We start from the raw sequence: 12,703 nt of genomic DNA, 5'->3' as shown, positions 1-12,703 counted from the left end.
TCATTATTGGATAATAATAAAGGTCCTGTCTGTGTTCAGTTCTCTTTTTTTATAGGACATGTCTTCTAGCTTAACTAATTGCAGTGTTTACTACTGTTATTCAGAATATACCACTAAGAGAACTTACGTTTCTGCAGAGGCTGAAAGTTGGCATTGTATGTCAAAGGTGTACCCAGGTTTATCATGATCTGAAGCATTATAAATATAAGTTGTATCAGGAATGCTGTTCAGCTGTAAAAGAACAACATATTCGGGATGAAGATGGAGAGAAAAATCTTCAGGATGAGCCAGTCGAAGATTTAGTGAAACGAGTTTTCAGCCATCTGGAGGAAAATGGCTGGATACGTGAGGTAACTGACTTCATTGGAAATTCATTGCTTATGGATTAAGTGAGGGACCGAAGGGCTTCATATAGTATCTAAGAAGGATTATAGGAAGTCCTTGACTTACAACCACAACTGAGCCAAAAATTTATGTGGCTAAGTGAGTTCATTTAATGCCTGTCTCATTTAACAACATAAATTTTGGGTTCACTTGTCATAAGTCAAGGACTACCTGTATTTAAAATTTTATATGCTTACATTTAGAATTTGAGATGATTCACAATCGTGTTTTTCTTCCTTTTTTTGCAGAAATATTCTAAGCTTGAAAGCTATCAGGATGAAGTAGCAGAATTCCATAAATTTTTGAACAATTATAAAAGAGATCTTTCATTTGAGCAATACTACTGAAGGGTTTTTACCTCTATACCACATTTCTGATATTATTCTTTTTTATTTATGGTTCACTGTAGCATGCAAATATATGTGCTACATTTCTTTTTTTTTTTCTACTTTATTTTAATTATGAAAATAATTTTCCAAATATAAATTTTTATTCAGGAAAACTCTTGAGGACTGGATCGTTCATCAAATGATCCTGAAATCAAACTGCACATTTATTCAACAAATGAAATTTTCTGTGCTGTGTTACACAACCACTTTCTTCAAAGATAAAATTTTCTGCATTGCTTTTTGATGCTTTTGGTCATCGCCTCAGGAACGCTACAGTTTAGTTTAATTTTTTTCAAACAATCTTCCTAAAACCTGCCGTTTTATCCTTTATTCCTACAGATACAGAATTCAAGGATTTTATTACCAGTGGCATAACTGTCAGAGGAAAAAACTTAGGAAGGAGCTGCCCTAATTTTTCAGGCAGTTAAAAATGAGGGCCGGAAATTAGGAAAGAAGGGGGAGTGGATTAAAGAAACTTTGTAACACTGCCAACTAGAGGCTTGAAGATACTTTATTGAAAGTTGAAAGAGCTGTGAAGGAATCCTTTCTCAAGGACACTGGAACTTGATTAGATAGAGGGAAGAACACCGGAGAATGTTTTAACAGGTGTTCTTTGGAACTTCTATTATTGAGTACTTGAAGTTTGGCTTTGGAATTTGTGGAGAAGCCATAATAAGAGCCTTGGATAACTAAATAAGATGCAGTGTGCTTTCTTTCTTACCTTTCTTTAGCTGTTTCATCCCTCCTGCTCAACCCCACAGTATTTTGTAATATTTGTATATCTATTTTCTTTTTCTTTTGTTTGACTTTATTTTTAATTTTTAAACTTACTTTTTTTTTAAAGGGAAAGCCTCAGAATAGTTTTTTCTTTTTCTTTTTGCTTATTGGGATTTTTGCCTTTTCTATTTTTTACTTTCATTTTTTATTTATTTTTATGGTTATTTTTTTTTATTTTTTGAGACCCTACAATTGGACTAGGGTGTGAAGAACCTGAAGAATTCTTTCTTTTTCCTTTCCTTTTTTATTTTTTGATCATTGCTTTTTAATATTATTGGGTCTTACTCTCTTTTTTTTTTTTTTACTATTCTTAATTTTTATTTTTGAATCATAATTGGCCATCTTACAATAGGATTAAGGTTTAGAAGAACCTGAAGAATCTCCTCCTTTTTTTCTTTTTAATCTTCTTTTTCTCCCTCTCTTTTTAATCCTGGACTCTTTATTTTTTATTGGCTTTTTTAAAAAAATGTTTTTCTTCTTCCCAATTGGATTATAATTGGCTACCCTATTGATTGGATTAAAGGAGCTTAAAGATCTTGAGTTATTCAAATGAGTAAGAAAACTTTACCTTCTGGCAGTTCAACTTCTGCTCCTGCTTCTCCATCAACTGGAGGACGACTATCAATAATGGTGAAGCAAGATAAAGTACAAATGGATCTAGTGACGATTATACAAGGAATACAAGAACTCAAAACAAGCATTGACCAAAGAACAGAGAGTATTGAACAAAGAATTGCCAAGACTGATGAAAAAATTGAAAACTTTCAACAGATGATGGCAAAACAGGAGGAGAGACTCCAAAAAATTGAGGAGAAAGATAAACAAAGAGATGAGACAATTGGAAATATTGTTAGCAAATTAACAACGGTGCAACAAGATATAACTGGGATGTTGAAGATGGATAGGTCAGAATTTTATCTCAGATTTCAAAATATTGAGGAAGAAAAAGGACAGGATTTGGCGGCTGTAATGATAGAAATTCTGGCTGGAGCTTTGGAGATAACAGAGGAAAAGATGATGGACGGAGTAGATGAGATATATCGTGTTTTCACAAGATATTCAATGAGGAATAAGCTACCAAGGGAGATCCATGTCAGATTTACTAAAAAGACTATTAAAACACAAATATTACAAGTCGCAAGAGATAAGGGGCTGAAATATAAAGGTAAAGAGATTATGGTTTTAAAACAAGTCCCCAGAAGAGTGAGAGAGATGAGAAGAGAATATCGATTCTTGACCAAAAATTACTGGAAAAGACGTGAATTATAGATGGTTGATCCCAGAAGGATTAATGTTTATATGGCAAGAACAGAGACACAGAATCGACTCAATTGAGAAAGCAGAAATATTCCACAACGAATTTTTTGGAAGAAGAGAAATAGAGACAGAAAAAGAGACCTTTGCAATTGAGCCTCAAGAAGACCAGATGAGACCGGGGAAGGAAGAAGGTGCAGTAGGTGGACAAATGGAGACCAAAGAACAACGTGAAGTAAGATCCACAAGAACTGTTAGACCTAAATATAAAACATAACCATGGAGGAAAAAAAATTGATTTCTATGAATATAAATGGATTGAACTCAGCTATTAAAAGAAGAAAAATCTTTCATAAATTAGAGAAGTTAAAATTTGATATAATTTGCCTACAAGAAGTACATATTAAAAAAAAACATCAACGATTATTGGTAAGACCAAAACTGGGGGAAATTTTTACTTCCTTGACTAACTGTAAGAAAAGAGGAGTGGTCCTGTATATTAAAGAAACTATTGTAGCAAAATTGGTTTATACTGATGAAGATGGAAGAGTATTAATTGTTGAAATAGTGGATAACAATATAAAAATATTACTTGTTGCAATTTATGCTCCGAACGATAAACAAGAAGAATTTTATAAAAAGTTACATATGAAATTAATTGGACTGGACCATGTCAATATAATTATGATGGGAGATCTTAATGGAATTGTAGATAATAAATTGGACTATATAGCGACAGCATTAAAACAAAATAGAAAGACTCTCCCTAAATCCTTTTTTAAAATGGTAGATGAATTAAATTTAAAAGATATATGGAGAGAAAGAAATGGTAAAACGCAGCAATATACTTTTTATTCAAATAGACATTTATCATGGTCCAGAATAGATATGATTTGGACCTCATCAGAACTAATATCTAACATTCAAGAAATAAATATAGAAACGGGTATATGGGCAGACCATAACCCTATGACAATTAAATGGAAAGGACAAAGAAGAAGATCTAGATGGACATTAAATAACGCTATCTTAAAGGAAAAAGACTTTACACAATGGATGGACAAAGAATTGGCCTTCTTTTTCATTGAAAATAAAAAAGAAGATACTTCAATGCAGAATGTTTGGGATACAATGAAGGCATATGCGAGAGGATTAATAATGGACTATACAAAGAAAAAGAATATTAGGAAGAGGCAAACTATTAAAGCTTTAGAAGATGATTATAAAAAACTGGAAAAAGAATTGCAGAATATACCACAGAAAAAAGATATTAAATTCAAAATGGATATAATTAAACATAAGATGGGTCAAGCGGAGAAAGAGGAGTTGGCACAAAAAATTAGAAGTGCTAAACAGAACTATTTTGAAGATGCAAACAAACCAGGTAGATGGCTAGCATACAAATTGAGAAAGGAGAAAGAATCTAGGAGAATAATACAGTTAATAGATGATCAAGGTCAAATGTGTTATGGTAATAAGGAGAAAAAGATAATTATCCAAGACTTTTATGGACAATTATATAAACAGGAGGATTTTGATGAGGAAAGAATTAAGCTTTATCTACAAAATGCTAACCTACCCAAGATATCTGAAGAGACTGAAAAAATGTTAGAAAGTGTTAGTGTTTGGGGATAAACCCCCTAGCTGAGTGCACAGCAGCAGTCAAGCCAGGCAGCCAAATGAGAGAGAGGCTGGGCCCAGGAGTATACACACACTTGAGACAAAAACACTGTTTGTGGTTGTAAATAGATATTTAATTCATACAGAGATTAAGAATAGTCATTCAGTCCATATGTCAGTATCCAGTTTATCAGTCCAGTTATCAAATCCATTAACAGTAAATACAATCTCTTTATCTGCTTGTATATCTTCTTCTTAAGATACCTTTCTCTCAAGTACTAACGCTGAATCCACAGCTCACCAGTAAACAGTCCTTGTGTTCAGTTGAAATGGTATCTGGCACAGTAGCTTCCAAAAGTAAGCAGATAGACCAACACAGCAGACAGCAGACCTGGAACAGTAACCAGTTGCATCCAGAAGCCGGACTCAGACAGTTGCATCCAGAAGCCGGGGCAATTACGTTTCCCCTCTACCTATATGGCTGCCTGCAACCGCACCCACAATGACATTGCAGTTTCTTGTGCTTAAAGCTACATAGCACTTAATCCTAGGTTTACATATTTATTCAACCAAACCAGTTGGAGTATCCATATACCCAACATTCTCCCCTTTTGGGTGATATAAATATGTAATGCCTTTACATTCTAAACCCATATTTTTGACAACTCTGTAGATGCTTAATGGCACCTTGGGCTTTAGTAAAATGATCAGCTACATTGTCCTCCGACATGCAGTATTCCAGCTGTATCAATTTACTCTGTACAGATTCTCTTACATTAAGATACCTCAAATCTGTATGTTTACTTCTAGTTTTAACTGCAATATTAGTGGCCATTTGAATTGCTGCCTGATTATCCTCATGTACAACTACAGGGTAATTTACAGTTATACCCATATCCTTCAACATTTGTTTGTACATAGTCAACTCAGTACATAAAAATGATAAACAGGAGAATTCTGCCTCCATAGTAGACAAACTTATATGCTGTTGTCTTATTGACTTCCAACCAATTAATGTCTTACCCAGCATTATGGTTGTTCCTGAAGTCGACTTTCTAGTATCTCTTTCTGATGCAAAACTAGCATCTGCATAAGCACTCAATATGAGATCACCTTCTGGTTCTAAATACAGTGCATGGTGTAATGTACCTTTAAGATACCTTAGGATTCTTTTCAATGCTATCCAGTGACATTGAAGTGGGTTATTATTGTGTCGAGCCAGCTGATTAATACCAAAAGCAATATCTGGCCTTGACCAATTGCTAATATATGATAAGCTACCAATCAAAGATTGATACAGTTCCTTATCACATTTGGGACTTTGAGTATCCATTTTGCAAATATCCTGACTCATTGGAGTCTTTGCAGGCTTACAAAGTTCCATTTTATAATCCATTAGCAATTTAGATATCTTATCTTCCTGAGATATCCTAAACCCTTTCTGTGTTCTCAGTATATTTAAACCTAGATATCTCTTTATCTCACCTAATTGCTTGATTTTTACTTTCTTGGCTAATGATGCAATTATTTCATTTGCTTCATCATTAGACTTAGTTATCAGAGCAATATCATCAGTAAACAACAATAATAATGATATCTTCCCATTCTTTTCTCTCTTAAATAGACATGGGTCAGCTAAACCAGCTTTAAATCCTATATTGGTCAGTTCCTTCACAATATACTGGTTCCATTGATAGCCCGATTGTTTAAGACCATAAAGGCTCTTCTTTAATAACCAACAATCATTATCATTATTATTGTCTCCTTTAAATCCATTAGGCCTTTTCATATACACAGTATGTCTTAGTGGAGCATGCAAGTAAGCAGTTTCCACATCTAAATGGTTAACTATATATTTCTTGCTTGCTGCCCACACTAAGGCTGCCCTTAACGTTGCTGCTTTAAGATTAGGTGCAAATACTTCATCATAGTCTTTTGCACTTTGTCTAAAGCCTTGGGCTACTAACCTTGCCTTATGGATTATGTTTCCATCCTTATCTGTTTTTATTTTAAAAATCCACTTGCAGCCAATGGGTTTTTCATTACTAGGTAATCTCACATTTTCATACACCTTCATATCCTTCAGAGACTTCAATTCTTTATTAATTGCTGCATACCATTTTTCTTTCTCTTTAGAAGGATACCTTTTAATCTCATCCACAGTACTTGGGATTCTATTTTCCTGGCACACTGTATTAGCCTGGTATCTATCAGGCGGTCTAGATATACGTGTAGTCCTTCTGGGAATTACAGGGCTTGGTTGAGTTACTACCTGTTTCTCATCTTCAGCTTTTTCTTCCTTTTCTTCTTCTATGGGCACAATTTCTTCCTGTACTTCTGACTTTACTTTATTCTTAAAGTTACAGGGATACTTAATGGGATTTCTGTAGGATTCAATAATCACCTCGTTATTGCTATCCTGCTCTAACTTATCCCATCCTACGTGCTCTAGAAATTGGGCATTGGCACTACATAACACTTTAGATGTGCCTTTCTCCCAAAATCTATATGCCCTATGGTTAGCTTGGTAACCAACGAAGAAAAATTGTTTAGCTCTGTGTTGCCCTTTACGCCTGAGTTGTGTAGGGATATGCACCCATGCTGGTGCACCAAATGTGTGCAGGTAACTCAAATCAGGCTTCCTGCCATGCCACATGGTGAATGGTATTTCACCAGTGGTTGAGTTAACCACATTATTTAATAAATTATTAGCACACATTGTGGCCTCCCCCCACAAAGAATCAGGTAATCCAGAATCAGTTAACATAGTACGGGTCATCGCCTGCAATGTTTGGCCTCTTCTCTCTATATATGCATTGTGCTGTGGTCTGTATGGTGCAGATCTCTTATGAGCTATTCCAGCTGCCTTTAACCTATTCTGGAATTTGCTGTTAACAAATTCCGTGCCATTATCTGTCACCAAGGTTATCAGTTGCCGTTTGGTTTTTCTTTCAGCAAACTTTAACCAGTTGAAGAAATGTTGATATGTTTCAGTTTTGCTTTTCATTAAGTAGCAAAACCCATATCTAGAGTAATGGTCCATAATGCTCAGTATATATCGAGCACCCCCCATACTGGGTTTCTTTGGACCTATAATGTCTGCAAATACTACTTCTAAAGGTTCTTTAGTTTTAAAACCGTTTAGCCTATTTGCAGGCAATATTTTACTCTTATCTTCACAACAGACATTACAACGCAAATACTTATCACAGGGCTTTAACCTTATTCCTTCAGATAACTCAACTGTGCGTTTTAGCTTTTTAAAATTTACATGCCCCAAACGCCTATGCAATAAATGGATACATTCATCATGAGGCTTGACATTATTAAATACAGTTTGTGCCTCCCTTTTCTTACCATCATGTAAGACACATAATGCTCCATTTAAAGCTGCAGTTACCTTTTTGTTATCCCTTTCCAGTGTGCACTTATTATTCTTAATATCACAATTGCTAAACATGGCCAGTTCAAAGGATTTCTTTGGCTTCTTTAAGTTCTGGCATTTTCCTTTTCTGCAGAATCTTGCCAAATGTCCTCTGCCTCCACAATTAAAACACTTTTTAATTGTGTATGCCGTTGAAGATAACTTCTCTTCTTCCGGGTGCTTTGCTTTACACAGCTGGTATCTCTCAGGCTTTGAAGATAATTTCTCTTCCTTAGGCTTATCTTCCCTCAGCTGTTCACGGTCACTCCTTCTCCTGGCTTCCTCTAATAGCCTGGCGGTTATCTCAGTTACTGATAAACTGTCTTTTGGCAATACTTCCAATGCAGTCACAAAATCATCATAGCTTCGATCCAGAGAAGACAGTATGATGTAAACTTGTTGCAACTCATTAAATATAAGCTCTTTTTCTTGCAGTTGTTGAAAAATGCTTTTCATACAGTTTAAATGAGTCAACATGTCTCCATTTATCTCAAGATGTGTTCTAAACAGCTTCCGTGTAAGATTGATATGAGCTCCTACACTGTCTCGAACATAAATCCTTTTAAGACTATCCCAGCAGTCTGCAGCATTTTCCACTCCACGGATATGAATGAGTTGCTGGTCAGACAGGGTGAGACCTATGATGCACAAAGCCTGTTCATTCTTTCTTTCATAGTCCTGTATCAGTTTATAATCCTCTTCATCATTAGGATTTAAGTTTGATACATCTGGTGGGTTTGTAATTATGTCCCACAAACCTTCTCTTCGTAGCAGTAAACTACACTTCATAGACCACGAAACATAGTTTGTTCCATCTAGTCTGGCTATCATGGACAGACTTGGCAAATTTACCTGTGCCATTGCTCTGCAGAAAAATAACTATTCAACAAACAGTTTGTCTTTACAGCAATGTGTAACTCTTGACCAAACTCTCACTGGTACATCCTGGTTAGCTAGACTGTGCACACTGCTGGGCCCATAACCAATGTTAGTGTTTGGGGATAAACCCCCTAGCTGAGTGCACAGCAGCAGTCAAGCCAGGCAGCCAAATGAGAGAGAGGCTGGGCCCAGGAGTATACACACACTTGAGACAAAAACACTGTTTGTGGTTGTAAATAGATATTTAATTCATACAGAGATTAAGAATAGTCATTCAGTCCATATGTCAGTATCCAGTTTATCAGTCCAGTTATCAAATCCATTAACAGTAAATACAATCTCTTTATCTGCTTGTATATCTTCTTCTTAAGATACCTTTCTCTCAAGTACTAACGCTGAATCCACAGCTCACCAGTAAACAGTCCTTGTGTTCAGTTGAAATGGTATCTGGCACAGTAGCCTCCAAAAGTAAGCAGATAGACCAACACAGCAGACAGCAGACCTGGAACAGTAACCAGTTGCATCCAGAAGCCGGACTCAGACAGTTGCATCCAGAAGCCGGACTCAGACAGTTGCATCCAGAAGCCGGGGCAATTACGTTTCCCCTCTACCTATATGGCTGCCTGCAACCGCACCCACAATGACATTGCAGTTTCTTGTGCTTAAAGCTACATAGCACTTAATCCTAGGTTTACATATTTATTCAACCAAACCAGTTGGAGTATCCATATACCCAACAGAAAGTACCATAACAATGATGGAACTAACGTAAGCATTTAATAGGCAGAATAATGGAAAAGCACCAGGCCCAGATGGGCTCCCGGCAGAATTTTATAAAACATTACAAGAATCGTTGAGCACTCCATTGTTAGAAGTTATGAATGAAGCCATGTTAAATAAGAAAATACCTAAAACATGGTCAGAAGCTTATATCACACTTATTCCAAAAGAAGGGGCTGATCCATCACAAATTAAGAACTATAGACCTATTTCTTTACTGAATGCAGATTACAAAATCTTTGCTTCCATCTTGGCAGAAAGGCTCAAAAGATATCTAAATAACTTTATTCATCCTGACCAGAATGGATTCCTGCCAAGGAGACAAATTAGGGATAATATGAGGGTAATTCTGGACACTTTGGAATATTACGAGGCACACCCTGAAAAACAAATGGCTTTGGTATTTTTAGATGCCCAAAAAGCATTTGATAATATGAATTGGAGATTCATGTTTTTGTTATTGGAACAGATGGGCTTTGCTAGAAAATTTATTCAAGCAATAGAAGCCATATATGATAAACAAACGGCAAGAGTGATGATAGAGGGAGATTTTACAGATTCTATTAATATAAGAAAAGGCACAAGACAAGGTTGTCCATTATCACCTTTGTTATTTGTATTGACTTTTGAAGTGCTGAATAGAAACATTAGAGAGGATCCAAATATAAAAGGAATGAAAATTAAGAAGGAGGAATTTAAATTGCAAGCCTTTGCGGATGACTTGGTTTTTATTTTGGAAGATCCTCTAGGAACAGCTTTAAAGCTACTGGAAAAGATAGAGATTTATGGTGAGATGGCCGGCTTGAAAATAAACAAAGATAAAACAAAGATCTTGACAAAGAATATGTTATTAAAACAAAGAGATGAATTGGCAGATTTATTGAAAATTCAAGTTACGAATAAGGTTAAATATCTGGGGATATATTTGACGTCAAGATGTACTACATTGAAAGAGAATAACTATATTAAACTTAAACAACAGATAGCATTTGATTTGAAAAAATGGGAAAATCTACAACTGTCATTGATAGGTAGAATCTCAACAATCAAGATGAATATTTTACCCAGAATTTTATATTTATTCCAAACCATACCAATTAGGCTTGGTAAAGATTACTTTGAAGAATTAAATAAAATTGTGTCGAAGTTTATATGGCAAGGTAAGAAAGCCAGAATAAAATTAAAACTTCTGCAAGATGCTAGAATTAGAGGTGGTTTTGGCCTTCCGAATTGGGAGTTGTATTACCAAGCGGCAAATTTAATGTGGGTTAAGGATTGGATAACATTAAAAAAGACTAGATTGTTGACACTAGAGGGGCATGATTTATTACTGGGATGGCATGCTTTTCTGTGGTATAAGGGAACTAAATCGCAGGGCTATTTTAGAAGGCATTATATAAGGGAGTCTTTATGGTTGAATTGGGAGAAAATTAAGAGAAAATGTTATTTGAAAATCCCAGTCTGGTTATCAACTATTGAAGCCTTTTCTTATCCTATAATATATGAGAAGGAACAAACAGTTAGATATGGGGAAATATTGGATGAAAAGAGTGAACTTAAAACAATGCAAAAACTAGAAGAACAAGGCATAAAGATGAATTGGTTTTCATATGCGCAAATACATTCAAGGTATCTTATAGATTCTAAAGCGGAGGGATTTTATGATAAATTGACTGATTTAGACAGGATCTTGACAGGTACTGATGAAAAAATGATTAAAAAATTATACACTTATTTGTTGGAAATTTTATTAGAGGAGGAACAAGTTAAAGAAACGATGATTGTTTGGGGGAAGAATTTTGGATATGGGATTGATTTGGAGAAATGGGAAAAATTGTGGTCTCAAAATTATAAAATGACAATGTCAACAGCTTATAAGGAAAACTTGTATAAGATGTTTTACAGGTGGCATTTTCCCCGACAAGAATTGCAAGAATGTTTAAGAACAAATCTGAAAAATGTTGGAAATGTCATCAGATACCTGGCTCATACTACCATATGTGGTGGACTTGTGAGGACGCTAGAAAATATTGGACTAAAATCCGCATATGGTTGGAAAAAATGACAAAGACACATATAGACTTGAAACCAGAGATTTTTTTATTGGGAATCTTACCTGATATATATAATAAAAATTTGAAGTATTTGATTGTAAATATATTAACAGCGGCTAGGATTGTATTTGCTAAGAACTGGAAGAGTGAGAAAACTCCATCAGAAGAAGAAATTATTAAGAAAATATTGGATTGTGCTGAAATGAGTAAATTGACATTTGAAATCAGAGAACAAGAAGATAAACAATTTTATGAAGTTTGGGATCTTTTTTATCAATGGTTAGATAATAAAACATAATGATAAAATATTCGATTTAGCATAAAAAAAATTTTTTTTTCTTGATATTATCTTTATAAAACATTATCAAGGTAGATTTGGTATGATCTTATGATTTATTGCAAAATAAATTAAGCAAATTATAGTTATCTCGTTAAAATATGAATTAACAAAATTATAAATGGTTTTTTTTTTAGTGATGATATTAGGTTATACAATTATTGATTGATAATATGAGCTATTATGTAATATAATTATACTAGTGACTAGGAAATGGATGCACAAAAAAAAGTGGTAAACCAATCGATGCACTGTATGTAAATTTATGAAGAGGGATATTTTTATGTTTTTTGTGTTATGTTTATGTTTATTTTGTTATGCTTGTTATTAAAATAAAAAAAAAAATGAGGGCGGGAAATTTGTACCTTCAGACTTGCAAAATATCTGTTAATGTAACCTTACCATAAAGTAGATTTAGCTGAGCTAATCATGTCTCTTGTCTGGTTTTACTGCTGAGGGCAGACACCTATCCACATTTCAGATTTTCTAGTCTCAAAAATTAACCAACATTTGTCCCTTATAAATTATAGATTAATTACATAATTAACTAGGGAAATGATCTGTCATTGTTTCCCTCTCTTCATACTCTCATTGTGACCAGGGGTGTGCTTCAAAAATTTTAGCAACGGATTCTCTGACTGGTTGCTGGATGGGCGTGGCAATCATGGGCATAGCCTAGTCGGTCTCGTTCACCACTAGGGGGTGGTGTTTGCCCTCTCTGGGCTCTGGAGGCTTTCCTTGAGCCTTTGGGAGAGCGAAAACGGCTTCCCTGGGGTCCAGAGGCTTTCTGGAAGGCCAGAAATGG

At 35.0% G+C, this 12,703-nt stretch overlaps 1 protein-coding gene across 2 annotated transcripts in view; it reads left to right on the top strand.

The window, feature by feature from the left end:
* CCDC82 (coiled-coil domain containing 82) overlaps window positions 1–1,502 on the top strand; it is a 28,677-nt gene extending 27,175 nt beyond the window's left edge. Inside the window, exons 8-9 of one of the 2 annotated variants that reach the window (XM_087937060.1) lie at window positions 105–350; window positions 633–1,502. In XM_087937060.1, the coding sequence (XP_087793186.1) occupies window positions 105–350; window positions 633–731 (345 nt within the window). In that variant the 3' untranslated portion in view covers window positions 732–1,502. The remainder of the gene's footprint in view (window positions 1–104; window positions 351–632) is intronic. The other variant, XM_087937061.1, reaches the window with a different exon arrangement.
* The last annotated feature ends 11,201 nt before the right edge of the window (window positions 1,503–12,703 follow it).

This window comes from Pseudonaja textilis, chromosome 7 (genome assembly GCF_049901715.1).
Source record: "Pseudonaja textilis isolate UNSWEBS1 chromosome 7, rPseTex1.2, whole genome shotgun sequence".
NCBI lineage: Eukaryota > Metazoa > Chordata > Lepidosauria > Squamata > Elapidae > Pseudonaja > Pseudonaja textilis.
The sequence above is the reverse complement of the archived record's forward strand: the minus strand, read 5'-3'. Positions and strand labels throughout refer to the sequence as shown.